General features: G+C 39.2%; 1 protein-coding gene across 12 annotated transcripts in view; it reads left to right on the top strand.

Moving 5' to 3' along the window:
• Positions 1–21,353, top strand: part of LOC126039961 (guanine nucleotide exchange factor DBS-like) — a 210,890-nt gene that overhangs the window by 68,352 nt on the left and 121,185 nt on the right. For all 12 annotated transcript variants that reach the window (XM_049803865.1, XM_049803868.1, XM_049803863.1 and 9 more), the window contains 9 exons: positions 85–201; positions 3,397–3,546; positions 4,581–4,705; positions 6,284–6,398; positions 7,084–7,203; positions 8,498–8,689; positions 9,499–9,690; positions 10,091–10,268; positions 21,092–21,195. In XM_049803865.1, coding sequence (XP_049659822.1) covers positions 85–201; positions 3,397–3,546; positions 4,581–4,705; positions 6,284–6,398; positions 7,084–7,203; positions 8,498–8,689; positions 9,499–9,690; positions 10,091–10,268; positions 21,092–21,195 — 1,293 coding nt within the window. The remainder of the gene's footprint in view (positions 1–84; positions 202–3,396; positions 3,547–4,580; positions 4,706–6,283; positions 6,399–7,083; positions 7,204–8,497; positions 8,690–9,498; positions 9,691–10,090; positions 10,269–21,091; positions 21,196–21,353) is intronic.

Below are 21,353 nucleotides of genomic sequence, written 5' to 3' on the forward strand. Positions count from 1 at the left end.
TTTAAGGCAAACCCAGATCCTAGGAACAATGACTGACAGGGCTCATTATTTCTCTCAGTCCATTGTGTTTGGATTAATTTACAGATCATCATGTTAAATTCTGTCTCTGATCTGCATGGCTATATTGACAAAAGTCAGCTGACCCGGGAGCTGGGAGGAACCCTGGAGTATGGCCACAGTCAGTGGATACATCACCGAACTGTGAGTGTTGGTTTTGTTCTTACCCATGTCTACACCCAGAATTGTCCAGATGACAAATGTAGAGTAACCATTAAGTAGTAACTCTTCAGCTGCATTTCAGCCTGCAGATTCTGCTAGGGACTCATGGAAAGAGGAAATCCATGACTCAAATAGAGAAAGGTAAATTCCCCAAAAGCTTGTAATAGAAGTAGTAATCTGTATCTCACTGTTGACCTGGACTAGGGCCTAGCAGTGTCACAGTATTCTTATTCAGCAAGGCCCTTTGGCACATTCTTAGCTTTTGAATAATTGTTGAGGTTCATAGGCCTTCATTCAGTTCATGGCTGAAGTTGAATATATGCTTTGTTTAGCACTTTACTGAATCAAATGTCAAAATTCTCACTTTAATGATTAATTATGTCCATGTTCTTAAAAGAAGAAAAATACTCAAGACATTAGATTTTATTTTCCTTTGTTTTCATTTCTGTGCTACGTAAACATGCACTCCAGCTAGGTCTTATTTTGAGTAACCAAAGAACAGTTAATAATTGTAGGAAGGCAGAAAGACATTTTGTTCCATTACCTTTGAGGACACTTGTAACAGGTTGGTTTGTTGCCTTTTGGGGTTGGTTAATGCATTTCAGTGGCTGCTTCAGAACAATGTAAATAATTCATTATGGTGCCCAGAAAAGGTGACAGTTTACAAAAAAACAGATCCCAAATTCTGGCACATTAGGAGCCGAAATACTGTCTCATCCTATCTAAGGAAAAACAGGCAAATCTGGGTCCTGATCCTGGAAAATGAATTAATTTCCTGGAGACTGTATGCAATGTTTGCATCTGTGGCTTTACTTGCAAGACTGGTATGTTTGAGCTCATATCTACGTAGTCCCAATATTTTGCAGTGTTCTGAGCAGCCTTCAATTTGAGTCTGTTGTTGCTGACGTGCGGGTTACATGTAACACTTGGAAAAAGAGCTTTTCTGAGGTATCTTTGTTAAGTCAAATCACTTTTGTCACTTTCCTGCTATAATTTTCTGTGTTTTACTGTCCTTATAAAATCAAATTTTACTCTCCTTGAGAACCACCAAACATTTCAGGCTTCTAAATATGCAAACACAGAATCTGAATTTCCTCTAACACTGGTTTGTTACATTTATAGCTGTGTTGACTACAGTGAGGTTAGGATTGAGATAGGTGAACAGGCTTACATGTTAAAAGTATCAAAAATATGAAACTGTCCTTGCAGGAGGGGTGAGTCTGAAGGAATCATCTATATGAGCTTTCAAACAACTAAAGGCTTGAAAAAATGAGGAAGGGGAGTAAAAAGAGGCACAACAAAGGCTGTATTGTTTGTTAGTGACGGGAGTTTACATAAAGCACGACTATATAGTTTGGTAAAATATGTAAATAAAAGTAAGCCAAGATTTGACGTGAGTGTGGCTATGTAATCCCCAGTTCTTTTGGTTAAATTTGTTTGAAAAACTTTTACCAAGCACAAAGACTTGAAAAAAACTCACAGACGTAACTTAGGTATATGAAACAATTTACTACTCATACGAACAGGAGAGTGTGGGGGTAAGAAACTATTAAGTGAAACACTGATAAGCTCATTGTGCATGGTGCAGTCAGCCAAGGAATCTCCGCTGGATAAGAGGTTGTCATCAGGGAAGTGTCGGCCTTCATGGCACCTTGAAACAACCTTTCAGTCTTGCTGAGCTACAGTCTTTATCCCCTTTGCTGCTTCTCTTAGTGTTCTCGTATCTTGTCCTGCCAATGCTTTTTTTTCTGAAACAGCTTTAAACTGTTGCTAAACGGTAGTGACACAGCAATCTCATTACATAGTTCTTTGTTTCTGCTTTTGTATCTTGAATAGCTAGGAGCCTATGAGCTTTCTTGCTCACCGAGTACATTTTTGGCTTTTAGTAAGTGGCCTTTGGTCGTCAATGGCTCTGTGTTGCAGTCAGAAGTGTGACGTTTCAGCCAACTTTATTCCAGTAGTTTCAGTGCTGAGAACAGCAGGCTACAGCTGCTAAGCAATAAGCCAGAGCATATGTGGGTCTGTACTGCTTATGTTGAAAGCAGGCATGAATTTATGGGAAAAAAAGGGAAGAAGGCTATGAGCTCTGCTAGCATTGCCTCATCTAGGGCATGTTTCAGATCATATATGTGGAATGTAATTTCTCTCTGCACTTTCTGAATGATCTACCTCCAGTTTGTTTTTCACTGAGCACGCAGCATAATTTTAACTGTCATAGTTGCAAATGGGGAGTTCCCACCATTGCTGGAGAAGGGAATGTAACATGCAACAACTATGTAGTGTTTGACTGGGTGTAAGAGCATCCCTAGTGCTGCTGACTGACTCAAACCATTGGGTGGGTTAGATCAAAAAGTGTAAAGAATAAAGAGCTATAAAGGACAATACAGTCCTAAAGAAATTGGAGCATGATCATGAAAAAACTTCCCATGCAGTTACTTGCTACTAGATACAAAGGTTTTAATAGCATCTCACAAATCTGATTCTGCTGAAAAGGCAGCATTGTTTTTAAGCCTTCCTCACTTCCCCTTTCTTCAGTAAAACCACAGATTTCTGGCAAGTTTTGTGTTGGTGCACCCAGGTGATAAAGAAACAGCAATGCTCCAATGGATTTATGCATTTTAACTGTTGTTCTTGTATTTGTGTACTAATATGAACAGATGGGAGGGATTAACTGGAATGCATCTAGTACTGATAGGCAGGATGGGGATGCACATTTTCAGAAGTCAGGGGAAGATGATTGCTGCTGAGTGAACAATGGCTGACTAAATATAAATGTAAAAAGGCTTTGCCCTATATACTTTCAGAATCTCCTCAACTTAAATAAAGCCTTAATTAAAATCTTAAACACAGCAGAATTTCCCAGCAAGCACGGGCAGAGGATCTGAAGTTCCAGTCCTTGCTTTGAAGCTGATGTCCTCTGTGGTTTCATTATGTCTTTTAAGCTCTGGGAGTTCTGCAGCTGGTTCATGGAGATGACAATACTTGTAGGCCTGTAAAAAGATAATTTGTGACACAGGATTTAATTTGCAACTTTCAGCATATTCACCCAAAAAAGACCAATATGGCCAGCTTTACAAGCATGTAATACTTGCAGCACAGTGTGCCTGAAGGACTAAGCATTGTTAAAGGGCTAAGGGTAAAAAACCAATCTGTGACTTTATGCTCTTGCTTTTCCAGGCTATTGAAAACTTTGCAATGACAGTAAAAACAACAGCACAGATGCTACAGACCTTTGGAACAGACCTAGCAGAGACTGAACTTCCCAACGATGTGCAGTGCACAGAGGAGCTCCTCTCTGCACACACTGACCACCACAGCAAGCTGAAGGTGAATGTTGTTTCATGACAGCTCCAGCAGCATAATATATGATTTTTGATTTAACAAAATTTTGTGCCATCATTTGGGAGTCCATTGTCTGGAAACTACTGAAAAGGAGAGAAACTGGGGTTCAGGAGGTCGATTTGATTCAACTATGAAAAGGGACTTTTTACAGTGTCAGGAATGATAGAAGAGGGAAATGTCACTTCTAGTGTATGAGGGTGTGATGGAATCACATCTGGAATAGCATGGGCTCCTGATGAAGAGTTCATCAGAAAGGATGAAGTCACACTGGAGCAGATGTAGAGAACACCCGTGAGGAAAATCCAGATATAGACAGAATGATCTAACTAATCAATGACTGTCGTTTTATTTTTTTATAAAAAGCTGGAGCAAGTTTAGCTTTGCAGAGTAGGGCTCAGAAGAAAACATTACTACTGTCAACAAACACCTTAGGTTAAACACAAGAGAAAAAATACTGTTTAAGCTATATTAGCACAAGAACACGTTTTATGCAACAAGTGTGCAGTGATGTGGGGACTCCTCAGCTGACATGTTAATGTTTGAGCCTCATTGTCCTTTTCATTGCTCATCTTTCATGCTGGGAAGACACATTCTTCTGTGGATGACTCCTTGATAGCTGATGTATTGTGACTCAGCATTTCACAATGTTGTTTAAGGAAATTCCATTAAGCAGCACCATGTCTCAGCACAGTCTCTCAGCTCACTGAACAATCTGTGGCACATTCAATTTGTGGTAGAATAATTTATTCTGCAACCTGCCTGGTCAGAAATGCAATCTGCTCATAAGTTATATACTATTCCTTTCCTCAGCAATATATTTACTATTCAGAGTGAATAGATTTAGACTCTGCATTTCTAGAAAAACTTATAAAATTTGGTAAGCATTTCTATTTTGTTCCAACTATTTAATACCTATGAAAGAATCCCCCTTTAGCATTACTATGTTGTCCATCTAAGAGATGTGAGTGTTGTCAGAATAAGTATATACAATTTGTTTGGCTTGGGTTTTTTTCCCTCAGGATGAGCTGAAACTAGCTGTGAAGCAGGGGGCCACCCTACTGACATGCATTAGGGAGCCAGTCACCCGAAGCGCCAACAGCAAACTCAGTCCAGACGAACTGGAAAATGTGGCAACAGTAGAAAGGTCAGTGAAGCTAGATTACCTTGTGTAAGTTGCTAATTTATTCCTAAGAAATGCAAGTGTAATTTAAATGATTTAAATACGCAGGTTATAAATTCCCACTGGTTCAGCTATTCAGCGTTTATTGGACAGGTAACTCAGAGAAGGGAGTAGCTTTGAGGAAGCTACTTGATTAAACTGTCAAGGCAAGTTCAAAGAAGTCCTGAATTTCTTGGTAATTTTTGGTTGGACCACTAACTACCTGGCTGAAGATGTAATGTGGGATTTACCCCACAACACATATATCCTCCAAACTTCCATGCCTGGCTAGAAAGTGGCGTCTGAATCCATGTGAGATGAGAGGGTATGTGCTTGTGCACGTCTGTGGAAACACTGGGTGAGGAACAGATAAAGATGGTACTCTGAAACATACCGCTTCACAGCTGCATGGAGGGAGAGAGAGAAACCCCTATTCCTTCCTACAATGCTAGTTAGTACCATAAAGCTTTTAGTCACTGTGTAGAAGTTTCTGCTGTGCCATGTGATGCAGTGGAAAGAGAAATGCCATGCTAGTATTTCAGTGTGTCTGCATTCACTGAGAACAAAGCTGCCAAAAGTAAAGCTGAGCTGATATTTTTCACTGAATACTTTAAAATCCTTTAAACAGTCATCCCAAAGGAATTTGCTAATTCATCTTGAATTCGACAGCTAGCTTTGATTAAAACCACGTTTTTCTGGGATAGACTGAAAACAGAACTTTGGTTTTGAGAGGAATAGGAGGGAGCTATTGGTGTTTGCCCGAATAACTTGATGATTCCAGCACTCACTGGGCTTGTAGGCAATCAGGCCTGGGCCCCTGCCTGCCCAAACAGTGCCCACCTATTGAAATATAGGATATTCAGAGAATAATTTATTTTAACTTTTTTTTCTGTTTAAAGTGTTCTACTTTGTAATATAATTAATAGATCATTGAGAGACTGTGAGAGTGACTCACTAGTCTGGTGTCAGACATTTTACTCAAGATGTATGACACCTTGATACTAATTTGTTTGTGAATAAATGTTTCATCATTTACACAAAGTGAAAGAAACAATGTACATGGGAGGCATTAAGAGCTTCTAATCTATTGTTTTTAATGAACTGGGAAAAAATATTCAGTCCTTGCCTATTTCTGATGGGCGAAGAAAATGAACAAGTGGTAGAGGTCTGCTTTAAACATTCCTTAAAATAATAATTGCATCATATTCAATCTGTATTAGCATGGGGTGAATTATATTTGAAGAATTGGGTGGAAGCTATGGAGAGACATCTGCCTTTGGCTGCCAGCGCATGTAACAGCTCTGTGTTCCTGTTGCAGGCCAGGAGGGAGGACTGCAAATGCCACAGCGGATCCATGTAGTTGTCACTCATCAGTCACACTCCTGCCTGTCCCACTGCAAATTTCATTTTCTTTTGCTTAGGGGAAAGTTGATATAGAGCCTTCTTACATAGATGTAGGCTCCCCACCATCTCCCTACCCTGCTTTCTGCCATCAATTGGTGTGAGTTAAAATAAGGAACTATAGGAAATAAGTAGGTTCTTTTCATTCTAATTTCTTAACAGGTTGTTGGCTCAGTTGGATGAAACAGAAAAGGCTTTTGATCAGTTTTGGACCAAGCATCACCTAAAACTAGAACAATGCCTGCAGCTTCGACACTTTGAACATGATTTTAGAGAGGTATTTCATTTGTTCATTCTGTCTAGCCTTCTCTGGTAAATAAGGTCAAATTTTACCCATACTTAGAGTATACTGGCAATCCAAAAAGGAGGTTGGGAGAGAAGCCCTTCATTATGAAATAGGAAATAGATATTCAAAATTTAAATTCTTGACAGCTTTCAGATATCTTACAACATTTAAATAAGGCACAGTGAGGAAAGTGCCAGCCTGTTAGGCCAAAATGTGAAACACCAACTTCTTGAGAAATCATTTTGCATTTATGTGTGATGTTGTCAAATATCACTTCTTCTGTGACGGTAAGTTGCCAATCCCACCAAAGTCCATGGAATACAGCTCAGAAAGCCCAACTGTCAGGCCAGAGGCTGGAGTAATATAGACTCTGGAGTTACAGGTCTTCAAAACTGTGTAGGCCTAAATAGTAAGAATCAGGGCAACTTTTTGAAGAATAGTTGATTGTTGGTTTATTCCTTGGCTTTCCCTTTTTGGAATAAGCTGAAAGACTAAACTTGAGATGCAGACTCTTCTAAAAGATGTAGGTGAATGTTTAAAAGCCATGGGTTTGTTAGAATTTTATGAATATCTTGTGATGGTGTTTTGGGTGTTTGTTTTTTTTGGGGTGGTGGTGGTGGTGGTTGTTTGTTTGTTTGTTTTATTTTTTGTTGTTGGTGGTTTTATTGTTTTTTAGGTAAAACTGGTATTGGATAATCTCATGGAAGCACAAGCAGGTTTTGCTGACATTGGAGACAGTGTGACTCGAGTGGAGCACCTCCTAAGGGAACAGAAACAACTGGAAGAGAAAGGACAGGTTTGCACTCAATACAGTATTCTAGCTGCTATAGATGTGATCTTCTAGACACTTCTCTGTCACTGTCCTTACATCACACTTACTCTTGTCTCATGAGTCATTATTTTAAATTGCAAAACTCAGATCCTAATTTCCAGAAGCCAGGGTTCTTCAGACAGAGTAGTTCCAGTTCATTACTTGGAAAGCTAGAATCCAGTTCAAAAATCTAGCCTAACCGGGAAAGGTTAGGTCAATCTTTGGAATCTGAAAAGCTCAGAATACTTAACAGGTTACCTTGGTCAGGTAACTTAAGACCATTCTATTCAGACTCATAGCAGTTTGAGGAACACCCATGCCTTCCAATAAACACCTTTCTTTTCCAGATATTTGGACTTTGTAATTCCATCAGCTGGTCAGCTGTGATATACATCACATTTAGTATTATTAGAAAGCATTAACAAATGAGTAAATTGAATCAGAGGAGGATGCACATGAACAAATGTAAAAGCTGATGATAATTTTTTTAAGAATAGGATTAAGAATTAGAAATATTTTGATCTTTGCACAGCTCTTCTGCAGAAGCCTAAAGGAATAAAAGTTATAGTAACATGCATTTTCCTTCCATTGTCCACATCACATAACATATTGATGTGTGCTCTATTCCTGTTAGCCACCTCTAATTTCATTCTATTGTGACTAAGCTTATGAATTGTATGCAGTCAGTAGGATCTGAAGAGTTTTCCAAAATATCTCTTGGAATCAAAAATAAACTAAAGCATTACAAACCTGGCAATTAGTGAGTGAAAAAAATATAGTTTTTTTGATTATTGGGAACTTTGCAGGGAAAAAACCTTGTATAATGAATGTCCTCAGTATGTGAGAAAGAAGGCAGCATACACTCACAGAATCACAGTTATCACAGAATGATTAAGGATGGAATAGACCTCTGGAGGTCATCTTGTTCAAGCAGGGCCACCTAGAGCAGGTTGCCCAGGAGGGCAGGTTGTCCCGACAGCTTTTTAACATCTTCAAGGAGGGAGACTCCACAACCCCTCTGGGCAACCTGTTCCAATGCTTGGTCACCCTCACAGTAAAAAAAGTGTTTTCTGATCTTCAGATGGAACCTCTTGTGTTTCCATATACTCACTGACAACAAAGTTGGTCTTCAATGTAAATATAAAGTAAGACATGTCAGCTAGATTAATACCCCAAGCCTTTACCTCCAGGCTACAGCAGGGATTACAGAGATGGTTTGTCTTTATTATGCATGTCATTTTAAGACCTAACTTTGGATTTTTTCTCATTAATTTCACAGGAACCTTTGGAGAAGGCCCAGTCTCTAGCTCTCCATGGAGAACAGCTCATCCAAAACAACCATTATGCAGTTGACTCCATTAGACCAAAGTGTGTTGAACTCAGGCGTATTTGTGATGACTTTACCAATGAGACCAAGAAAAAGTATGATATTTTGGGAAAGTCTCTTGAGCTGCATAAGCAGTTAGATAAGGTGAGTGAACCTTCTCAGATAACAGCCCTGGTAAGGTTCTACTGATAATGAATGTTTTTATAAGTTCAGGTAATTTGGATGAAGAGAAAAAGTATTTATTCTTTTTTTTCTCCATTTCATTCAAAAACTGTTACTATAAAAATTGGAGCAGTAGCTTCCCATAATTGTGGTTTTAAAATGATGAAAAGTAGGAAATAAAACTAAGAAAAAATTAAGCTAGACCTAAATTTGAAATGAGAACTGAATGTATTCTGGTGCTTAAAGATGAACAGTATACTGCTTGTTCAGCTGTTTTCACTTTCTGTGATCTAGTTAGAATAGCAAACTAAATGGTTTGTGAACGCCTGCATGCTATTCCAGCCTTATCTGAAACAGAAATTACCAAAACCCACTTTGGAGTATTTTTAACTGAGTTTTATAGGCCTGAGAAATTTTGGGGAGTTTTGATAAGGTTCAAATACTCATTTTGGTTTTTGGATAATTGTGTGACCGAACACGGAAATGAGGTAGTACAGCTGACAGATTCAATTTGCAGCAACCACAGTAACACTTCCCCTCTTTGCTCAGAATACTATTATTTTACATGTTACTGGACCATCTAAACCATGAGAGCTAAACAGAACTTTCTATTGTTCTATGTATCTAGGTGGGGTGACTTGTGGCTGGGAACTGTTGGGTGCTACTAAGTAACATTCATTCCCTTTAGTCACATATTAAGGCAAATCCATATTTCATGGATTAGAAGCAACACTTAAGGACATGGCCTGTCAGTAATGATGGAGTCCTTCTTGCCCCATTTTTCTTTAAAGGCAAGCCAGTGGTGTGAAGCTGGAATCTACCTCTTAGCTTCCCAAGCTGTGGACAAGTGCCAGTCACAAGAGGGAGCTGAAACTGCACTCGTTGAAATTGAGAAGTTCCTGGTAACAGCTAAGGAACACCAGCTCTCTAACCCGAAGGAGTTCTACAATCAGTTTGACATGATCCTCACCCCCGAAATAAAGGTAAAACCCCTCCGATGTGCATGCACTCACTTAGAATTTCAAAATTACCAATTGCCTTGTACATGAGAGTGTACTGGGCTATATATTTTGAGTCTGCTCAGATCTGCCTCTTTCCCTACACCAGAAGGGCACAGAGGTTACCACTTGGGGCAGTAAGTTTTACTCAGATGAGTAGTCATGGAATACGTATGTAGTTTTTTTCAGAGGAGTGCTAGAAACACTGCGTTAGTCACCTACTCAGTGAAACTGAGATCTGTTTGGAGTGCATGGGCTGGGTTGCATTAAACTGCAGCATAGTATGATCTTCAGCTCTAGTCTGAGTCTGGGTAAGAGAAGTCCTTTCTTAACTTGCTCAGTCCAGCACTGACAACCATCTGTTGCTTCTCTTTTCTTTGCCTAGGCCAATGCCCAAAGAATTCTACAAAAACTAGAAGATGTACAAGAAATGTTTGACAAGAGGCAAGTAAGTCTGAAGAAGCTGGCAGCCAAACAGACCCGGCCAGTACAACCTGTTGCCCCACATCCTGAATCTTCCCCAAAGCGAGCATCACCAAAGATTACCAGACCAGCAGGAGTAGGTAGGCCTCGAACAGCTGCTTTCAGATTCACACCAATGTTTTGTCCACATGGTCATGTTTAATTGTTGTTATCAGAATGGAGACTTGCATTTGATGTTCAGTGTCATGTCAGCCTTGTAGGCCCAGCTGTTAAAAATGAATTTTAAATATCTGTTGCTCCAAACATATAAACAAGAGTGAATAAAAAGATTCAGGCCTCTCTTCCTAGGTCTAATCTACAAAGTACATTTCTATACTGTTTCTCAGTATGTCTTATATTGCTAATTCTTGAAAACCAGGCTAGTCACTGCAAGCATACAAAGTAAACATGAAAACCTCTTTTACATTGCATATACTGTAATGTGAATATTTGGCTTTAAAGGGTCGCAGTCCCTCAAGATTCAATCAGATACTTGCAAAGGCTAAGGGTTCATTAGTGACACTGACTCGTTTGTGCAATTTTTGCCTTTTCCCTCTACATAACTGTTTATTCACTTTCTAGTGTTGTCCTCTACCAACTGTAAAAGCTGAACATTGCTTCTCTTTGGAATTTACTGAAAGTTCCTGATTTGAGGTTGCCATGTGCCTTTAACCAAGATAGCTATTTTCTGCAAAAAGAACGTGGGTGAAGCTAATTCGAAACAGTGCATCTTGGAGACCACCTACCCTGTACTTGGTGGCAGGAAGGGGTTGTCCCTTTTCAGCAGAGAGGCTTATAAGAAATTAAAAATGGAACCTTAGGGTTTTTTAAAAGGGGAACCTCTAGCAAAAAGCCTTGAAAAATACCTAATTTGCATGAAGAGCATGCAATAAACTTTGCTTTCTCAACAGGAAGATTAGGATGGCCAGTACCCTAACCATTTTGCTTTCTAGGCATAATATCACAAGGTCAAACAAATGTCCCTGTTGTTCTCCTCTGCTCCCCAACACTCATCCTTTCTTACCAAGGAGGATCATCTTCTTCTTCTAGTTACCATGCTGGTTTGACATCTGTACTTCTCCCCCCCACCCCAGCCATGCTAGCTGTGCTCTTAACGTACAGTTGCTACCTCAAGTTTCAGCTTCACTATTGGCTTAAGGCAAGTTGAGACCACAATGCCTTTGAAGAGGTCCTCCTGCTCTGCTACCCACACATTCTCCAGCAATGTGTTCCCCTCTTGTACTGTTGTTGGCAGTCAGTTAGCTGTATGAGTTGTGATTTACCTTGGAAACTCAATGAACTGACTGCAAAAATGTCGTAATTACTTTTTCATTGCATGAGTTACAAAAATGCAGGGAGCTCTGGAGATCACATAGCCCAATCACCTGCTCAAAGCAGCACTAACTTAAAAGTTGATCAGATTGTTCACTGTGTGGCCACTAGTGCTGAAGCAAAGGAAGTTGCAGAAAAATGGGGTTATGGGGTCAGTAGGTCAGAGCTAGTTAGTCCCTGTTAGTGGTAGTACAGTTTTAGAATGGCTTTCACCTATTGTGAAACTGTGTCTTCAGGCTAAAAGCTAGTCTTGCATTTCTTTTTATACATGCAGTCTCTGATTGTGTTTCATGAACTTTTTTCTTGTCATTTTAGAGCACTTGCAGATTTTTTTAATTAAACTTTTGATGTAGATAGAACCTTAAAGAATAGTCACTACTATATAAATGGCAATGATTTAAGTTTTGATTCTTGTTCATACAGCCAATCCAATACTATTAGCTCTTTCACAGAGAATCATGAGATACTCCCTTGCTCTGACCCTTGTATTGCAGTTCAGTGTTATACAACACAATACAGGATAACTGTGTGACAAGGATTAGACTCTGATGTCCTATTGCAAATTAATAGGTAGATGAAATTTATTTTAAAGTGTTACTCCAGTTGTTCTCTGAGGCAATGCAAAGTGCAACCCAGTCCTGTTCAGACATTGATAAGTAGACTGTAGTATCTCATTCAAATTCTTTGTGCCTGAAGATGATTGACTTACAGTACCTCTGTACAAAGAAACAGAAGTCCCTGACTATCTACAGCTTATCCTGCGGCTCAAAAACAGTTACTTTAACTGCTGTGAATAGTACATGTATATTTACATATATTGTGTAATGGCAACCTTTGGGTATTACCCAATTGTCCACAACAAAGAGTTATACTTTGAATTTCCTGAGTGTGCTTTCCCTCAGAATGCCAAAGCACTTGGCAACTATTGGTAAGTATTCTAACCTCTTTTTTACAGAAAGAAAACTGAAGCACAGATAAACTGAGTGATTCAACAAGGGGTTTCACAGTCTGAGTCTGAAATGTGGCTGAGAATAGAAACAGGAACACTAAGTCCTATTTCAACCCATGAAAATGAGGCTGTGAAATTCTGCTCTTCTTGAAGCTACTCTCTTTTGGACTTTCCTCTGTGCCCTTTCTTCACATTCACAGGATCAATACAGTATCAGCATTTATTTATGGGGAGAATTTATTGAGCACCATCTTGGAAAAATGAGAGGCTAAGAGCACCTTCTTGAAGCAGATATTGTAACTCATTGTTATTTGTTACCCAGGTCATACGTGAATATTTCTAAAAGTTGCAAAATAGAATATGGCAACAGGAAAATACCATATTCCTAGGCTGTGTAAATACAAAGGCAGGCAAAGGCAATAAAATGTGGTAAACAGAAATAGAAGACCAGAAAGAAAGGCTTTTGTCCCCAGGCAGCAGATGTAACAATACCATGGCAGCACTGCAATGGTTGTGAAAGGAAAAAAAGTTATGTTCATTCCAGAGTAGATTTTGTTTTGTTTTGTTTTCACTTGCTGACTATCCATTTCCCTAACAAGGAGTGGTAGGGAAAATTCAATGCAATTCAGGGTGCTCATGGAAAAATCTTAACAGATGTGAAGGCTCAGGCATGAAATACTCCATTATTGTAACTGTGAGACTTTTCATTTTACATGGACATATACATAGGTGCATACGGGCGGAGTTGATACCATGTATGAGAGAAGGGGCAGATTTCTATCAGGGAAACCACTGTAACAGTTTCTAATGTCTATGTCCTTATGGTCTCTGGTGACTCTTGGCAATGTCTTAGCTTACTGAAGATCCAGAAAGGCAGTTCAGAGCTGCGCTGTAAACTCTCCCTCACTCAATGCTTTTCTGTGAGTCTGGAAATTCTGAAACAAAATTTTAAATTCATCCCATTTTTGCTTGAAGCTTTCGGTTTCACAAATGAGCTTGTAAATTTTGCAGGGACAGGCCTGTTCAATGCTGAAAAACTAGTACTGGAATTATCAAAAGTCTATGCCAGCTGGACTTGGTGCACATTTTAGCTGTGGGAATCTGCTTAAATACTATTCACAGACCAATCAAGAGAAGGCAGAAAACCCTCTGCTGACCCTTTTATAATAAATGCCTTGAAAATATTTTAGTAGTATATATGACATCTTATTTCACGGAGAATTCTGTTTACTCCCAGTGCAAGCTGCTTGAATACTGCTAATGGCTAAGCTTGTGCCTGTATGTGTTGGGAGGAAAGAAGTGGCATTTGATGGGGAAATTCCTTTGCTCTAGTTCACTTCTGAGGGCATCATTTTTGATGATTTGACTACGTATTTGTGGTCTGTGTTTCTGTAAGAAACTCCTTAGCTGGAGAGAATTGGGATAGGTCCACAAAGTCAAACCATGGAGGCTTGTATTGCCCATAGGCTGTCAGGCACAGTGGGATAAGCCACAGAACTGTAAAGGATAATATAAACTATTAGGAATGACTGTAGTTATCATTTCTCTATTTTAATTTGCTTGTAATTGTCCCAAAAACTAACTCTCTGAAATGAAAGTTTCCCAAAGGCTATCTTCTTCAGCCTGACACTTTTTGGAAAACCTCAGTAAAAAAATGATTTGGCCATCTCAGTGAACAAGGCTAGGAAAATTGTCTTGCTTTAGTTACCTTTGTGGCAAGAGCTGGAACATGACAGTACAAAATAGTTTTGTCCCTTCCTAGAGTGTCCAGATTTAGCAGAAATATAAGCACTTGGGAAAAAAATAAATCTCAGTTCATGTAAGTTTGTTGTGCATGAACTTGCTGCAGTTTGGCTCCTATAGTCTCATTTCCTTTGTTGTCAGCAAAAATCTTTGGAACCCAGAGACAATATATGTTTCTTATCCCCTGCATTGCTTGTTTCCTTACAGTATGATCTTGCAGCAGCTTAAGCCTTTCTTAATGCAGAGCTGTCACAGTCTCCCTTTCTCCTCTCCTCTTTGCCCAGCACAGCAGTCTGTGACTCCGCTTTCCCTCAGTACTTACAGTCACATAACTAGTGGGAACAAAGGAGGGAACTGAAATCTGTCACTGGGGGGGTGAGGGCTTGTTTTGTTTTGGCTAGTTCAGCTCTTCATCATCCAGTTCCATGAACAGCAGTACTGACAAAAAAGGAGATGGAAGTGTGTGGCCAAAGGTTGGGAGAAAGGGAGAACTGAACAGACTCAGTTCAAATGGGTTTCAACTGTTCTGGAGTTACCTCTGAAACTGTAACTATTACTGCTGCTTTTATTCCTGCTGACATTGGAAAGAGAAGCTGGTGCTGTAGGTGTAAACGTTTCAACCCTGTTAAAAACCCATGCGGGTGTTAATGTGATTCAACTTAGTGTAATTTGGGGGGTTTTGTTTTTAATAACTTGTGCAACTACATAAAGAAATCTACACTGAAAGAGCAGTGAAAGACTGAAATCAGAATTACTGGGCAGGGCATGTGCTCTTGAACATATGAAGTGGCACATAATATTCAGTAATCTGAAAATTGAGTTCTAAAAATGTCAAGTTGGTCTCCCAAAGTAGTGTATTCTCTTTTGATCTTTATCTATGAAACTCAGAGACCTCAGTGTGGTTGATAACAGCCTGTTACCTCTGAGAAGTGTTGTGAAAACAGCTCAGTAAATATTTATGAAGCACTTGAATTGTAAAAAATTGCTAGTAGAAAAAAGAGTTATATTCAGAGCAGGGATTGAAATAGCATATGGATAGTAAGGCTCTGGGCCTCCACTGAGACATACAGATAAATCAAAATAGTGAATAGCTGTTGATGATTAAGTGGTTTTGAGTCCATGCACTGAATGAGGCAAGGATTCTTAGAGGAGGGTGGACCAAGATGCCTTAGCAGCAAAGGGACAAAATTAGGGTTGCACATGTAGCTTTGCTTCTGGCATCTCCTGTCTTCTAAATGCTATAAAATATTCACCTAGGGATTTCTCTGTGTGCAACATAAATGTGAAATACAGGAGCAGAGATGTCAAAATTTCCGTGAGCTCATTAAGCAAATAACATGTTTAACAGCATATTGCACACACAAAATCCACAACTCACCCTACAAACATCTTAGAACACCAACTTGGAACATGAAATTCATATGGGAGAACACAGCTGGAGCTTTTTCAGTTCTTTAAATAATAAAATTTAAACTGTTTCTTTCTCAGTTAAATGTGTATGACTGCTCATTGGATCCATTCCAGCGTTCCTCAGTCACTAATGCGTAACACTTACTAACTAATAACATCTGGATAGCCAACAGAAGAAGAATGTCTTGTAAGAGTCTGGGGATGTGTGCAGGAGAAGTGAGGCTGCAGAGAGATTAGCTGACTCGGAAAAGATAGTGCATGTGATTTTCATTAATGGTTTTGGGAAACCACCAGTTTCTATAGTTCAAGATATTTCTATAAACTATGTAGAGAAAAGGAGAAGATGCTTTCAATTTTGCAGCTGTAGGGCTGCTATCACACTTGGGCAAGTCTGAGGAAACCAAGTAGTGTGTCTCCTTGTAGAAAAATATTCCACATACAGGGGCCTTCCTCTATGCTTCTTATACAGGCAGATTTTCAGGGGGCTTGACAGCAATTTCCCTGGAGCAAAGAAGTATAGATTATATCGCCTAAGAATGGAAAAGACTTTCTTTATTAGGCCATTAAATGATAAACCTTAGATGCTCTGGCATTTCTTTAGCTGCCTAAGCAAGCCGCTTTTTCATCACCAGCATTCAAAACAACTAAGTCATTAAATTATCTTCAAAGCCCCAATAAACAGTTTAGCAGACTAGTTGTTTCCATGCCTGTTCTTGCCAAAGGACTTTGATTCTGCTGTAGGTGATTAGTGAGAACACACAAAGTCTCCCACAGAAAACAGATGGGGAAGCATGTGTTTGGGAAATTCACACAAGACCTGAACGTAAAGCATGGTACTTATTTAAGGGGAGCTTTGAATGTCTTAAAAATACTGGGTGTGTGTCATAACCCTTGACTACAGAGTCTGTGTCTCTTGCTAGCTAAAGAGCAAACTTGAGGCCAGTTACCCAGATGGACTAATCTAGTTGTCTCTGAGTACCTGGGAGCTGCACACAGTTCTGTTTGTGCCTCACTGTGTGATGCAGCTCCCCACAGTGAGAGGTGAATGCCTGAGAGATGGTGCCTGTACCCTGCCATGCAGGAGCAGTGTAGGGAAATGGGTGAAACCACAGCCTTTCGTGACAAGCAGCAGAGCAAGTTGTTCTCACTGAATTTATTTCTGTCCTGGAGTGGTGGAGAGACTGCAAAGCAACATTAAGCACGTGAGTCTATGTCCTTTCCTAGCAGCTTTAGGGACGGTACAGCCCATATTACCATTTGCTGTAGGCTAGGTAATAAAACAGTAATCCCATATTTATCACACAACTTGCTCATAAAAAAATAGTAAGTAGTACTGAAGCCCCATAGAAGAACAGTGGTGCTCCAGGTGAATGCAAGTGATAGACCCAAACCTTGCTTTACTGTAAATATCATTGCAATAAAAAGTTTACCTCTGCATACAATGCCCTTTAACAATACATGCTTTAAAAGCAGAATCAAGCAATTTAAAATATTAATGAGTTCAAAATGAAATCTTCATTACTCATTGTCCAGGGAAGTACAGTGAAACAATAGGATGAAAACAACCTTGAAACCATGCAGACCTTAGACTGTTTATAGTTATAGTTTTCCTTTGTTCCTGTGCCTTTGTTCTTTCAGTAGGCAGTTGAACACTGTAACTTTCAGCTTCCTCAGCAGTACAGTACAGTAATGACCTTGAAACAGCCAACTGTACTGAATTTTATAAGGGAGTTCCTCTTATAAAATATTTCCATTTCTACAGTAATTAGTGCAGTAATAATTTGGCAGGTATTTGGGCTGTTTCTTTCTAAATTGCTCCAGAAACTACTTATATGTAGTAACATGCAGCAGTCTCTGAATACGGGCCAGTCAGTAACTCAAAAGTACTCTGGAGCTTAACTGAAAACAGATTGCTTCCTGTTTTCAATTCATTTCTGGGTCAAATTTGACGGGGAAAGTTTGCTGTGTCAATCTGAATCAAATTCACCCCTGAAATACAAGCAGCTGGATTTGACTGCTTGCTTATCTTGTATCTGCCTCCTTCTTTCTGAAATACATCATACTGATGAAGCCAAGACTAAGCTAGTAAACTGACCGGAGTAATTTGCTGCTGGATCAAGGATCATCTGTACTTAGGCTTTTTGTGAATGTGTCTTTTTTTTTTTACTTAAACTCTCCAGTGCTGTCTTTCCTGGATCACCTTGAGCTCTCTGAGTTTGTAAGTTGTGATCCAGACATCAAAGTCATAACTGATTTCCACGTTTTCTGCCCTGCTTTCAGCCAGGATTTTCATACCAGTATCAACCATCCCTTCAAGATAGAAAGTTTTCTGATTAATGAATAGGTTGAACAACTTGGAATTGCGGACTATGCTGTTCTAAGCAAAAGTTGTCATGTTTCCTAAAGTTATTTCCTTTGCTTCCATTCCTTTTAATAACACATCCAGTATATATAAAACTTGGGAATTAACTTTGTAGAGCAATCCAATGGGCTGAACTCAGATTTAGATAGGGTAACTGGACATTGGCAGCATATCTAGGGTATTCAGGAGTGGCTGGTAAGCATGTGGGGAAAAGTATGAAACAATGTCTTGGTTTTTTTTAATTGAATCAGGATTTTTGTGATCAAGTCCTAGATTTTTTTTTTAATGCTGATTTCTCAAGGTATAAATAGGATGTAGTTGGGAGAGGTTCCAGGAGAGAATATTGTTCAGTGTGATAGGTATGATCACAGCCCATGTCTTGTCAAGATGGTGGTAGATGAGAATTTAAGGCTAAATAGAATCTTCAGGATGCATTATTATGGAAAAGAATGAATTTGCTGATGCTTACAACCACTTTACTCAGGGATTCATGGGGAAAAACATAAAAGGGCCTATTTGAAAATTTGTCAAATAGTTGATGAATGTTGGTATTCTGGTTTTGCCAACAGTAGAAATCATCCTCCCTACAGATTAGAAAGGTATGAAGAACGCTGACAATAAGGACAAATAGCTTATATTTGCTGCGTGTTGCCTTTTTTTTTTTTTTAATTCCCTCTTGGCTTCAAAATGTCAGTATACCATTTTTTTGGGGTGAAATAAAAATACCTTTGAGAGAACAATTACTATTTCATTGCAAACTTTCTTGGGGATGGGAAAAAGGCATCTGTTGAAAGTAGTGCTCAAAATCAAAACAAATCCCCTGCTGTATATTCTGAAAGAGAGTGATGGAAGAACCAAATAGAGTCGACATTTGCATTTCAGCTCAGTCCTGGGAACCATAAGAATCTTCTACTGGTCAATTATAGCTGCTGGTGGCTGCCAGACTTCGCTGTTCCATTGAAGAAACTTTCTAATATGGAGTCATTGTGAGGAAGTAATAGGCATGAAATAGACATTGCCAAGTCCTCATGTCATTCAGCATGGGATAAAACCAGGAAGATTTAGGAAAGAGCTGGAGAGAAGCTGCTTTAATTAATTCTCTTCCCAGCTGCATGATAAGGCAGTTGAAAAGACACAGTGTAGAAGAAATGTCAGCTTCTGTTATTATTGTCTATGAAACTGCTATGTTGTCCTTTTAACTGCATATAATTTGGGGTATTTCTATGCTTCTTTTTTTTGTCCTTTTTTTTTTTACCACATTAAAAGAAGAATTTATTGACAAGGGTGTTTGAAAATTTGTTACTGTGTTCTTTTAAAAGAAAAGTGTTCCGTCCTCTTTCTCCTGGTTTTAGCGGGATAGAGTTAATGTTCTCCTTACAGTACACTGTGTTTGGATTTAGTGTGAGAATAATGTTGATAATGCACAGATGTTCCAGTTGTTGCTAAGTAGCACTTATCCCAAGTTAAGGATTTTTCAGTTTCCCATGCTCTGCCAGTGAGCAGGTACACAAGAAGCTGGGAGGGAACTGGGCCAGGACAGCTGACCCAAACTAGTCAAAGGGATATTCCATACCATAGGACGTCATGCTCAGTATATAAACTGGGGGGAGCTGGCTGTGAGGGGCAGGTTGCTGCTCAGGCATGGGTCAGCGGGTAGCGAGCAATTGCACTGTGCATCCCTTTTTGGGGGAGCGGTTATTGTTTTCTTTTTTAAAAAATTATATTCCTTTTAATTATTATTATATTTTATTATGATTGTTGTTGTTAGTATTACATTTTATTTTACTGTAGTTATTAAATTGTTCTTATCTCAATCCATGAGTTTTAATTTTATTTTTTTTTTCCTGATTCTCCTCCCCATCCCACTGCAGGGGTGGGAGGAATGAGCAAGCAGCCGTGTGGCGTCTAGTTGCTGGCTGAGCTTAAACCACGCCACTCTCCTACATAAAGCTTTTGATACTATGTACTCCTCAAAGAAGTCTGCATCTTTTTTTATTGTATCCCTCAGCTTCTCTGAGAGAAATTCTTAGTGACCACCAAGACTTTCAATGCCTCAAAACGTTAAACTTGATGAAACCATCTTAAACAGAATGCTACCAGATGCATTTGAAAACACCAGCTTTTATTTTTAGAGAAGTTCTTGTTTAATTAGAAAGTTTTCCCACAATAAAACTGAAAAGGACTTAATCTCAGAATTGCAACAATTTTGTTCATTGTTGCCTGACCCAGATTCTCTCATCATTTCATCTGGTGTTCATATTTGTTTTTACCATGACATGCATGGTTGCCTGTATCAATTCAGCAACTAAGAAAAAGGAGAGCACTGTTTGCCTTGTACTTCTATAGCAGGCACTGTGAATTCATTATCAATTTAAAACAAAGATACAAACTGTAACAGAGAGATTCCTTCCTCCTCAAGTGAAATGTATGATTCCCCTTCTCATAGTTTGTTCTAAACCTTTTTTCTTTGGACAGCAGTCTCAGGCTAGAGTGGTTATGTTGTTAAGAATGATTTTCTAGTAGCATTAGACAACTGTCAACTGTGGTTTACAGAGCCTGCAAGCCCAACAAACCTGACACAACAGAGCATATTCTGAAACAGTTTCCTCAGATTCACTGTCATTGCGTACATGGTCACAGCAACTTGTTGAACACCTTCTCTTTTGAGACTTGTTCACATGATGAAACCTTACAGGGAAACAATCCTTTATAATCTGACACTAGATAACCATTACCAGAACCAAAATTTCCTTTCTTTGGGAACCCACACAAGTAATAATACCTCAGCTGAAAAACTATGCAAGTGAAAAATTACCCAACTGTTGATACAGCTGGCTAACATTTACCTGTGCTATGCTGAAGATGGTTGCCAGGAAGGAAGCCAAACCAAAGTAGTCATTACAGTGTGGAGCTGTAGGTGCCAATTTGAGACACAGCGGAGCACCAAACAATGCAGTCCATCCCTTGTGCCAGCTGGTCCTTCACCACTCCAGCCACAATTCATTCTCCAAGCCAGGTCTCAGTTACCACTGATGTGACAGGATCTTTGCTCATTGCTTTTATGAAGAAGTAGGATTTCAACTTTTAGCACACATTTTCTAATGTTACTTTCTTTTTGACTCCTTCAGCTACCAACAGGAGGTCCACAGAAATTTCCTGCCCTCCAAAGACCATTTCTGAAGTAGAGTTATCAAAAAAGAAAAACATTAAGAAGACTAAAGGTGGAATTAAGGTAGGCATATCTGTATTTTAGGGACATCCCATATTGTGAGAGAACTCAAACCAATATATAGGTTTACATACTTGGAATTAAAAAAATTGAACATTTAGAAGTTAATTCTCTGCTAAGCTTTTTTTTTTTTTTTTTTTTTACAGTTCATGTTGCAGTTT

The sequence above is a fragment of the Accipiter gentilis genome, chromosome 6 (assembly GCF_929443795.1).
Source record: "Accipiter gentilis chromosome 6, bAccGen1.1, whole genome shotgun sequence".
Lineage (NCBI taxonomy): Eukaryota > Metazoa > Chordata > Aves > Accipitriformes > Accipitridae > Astur > Astur gentilis.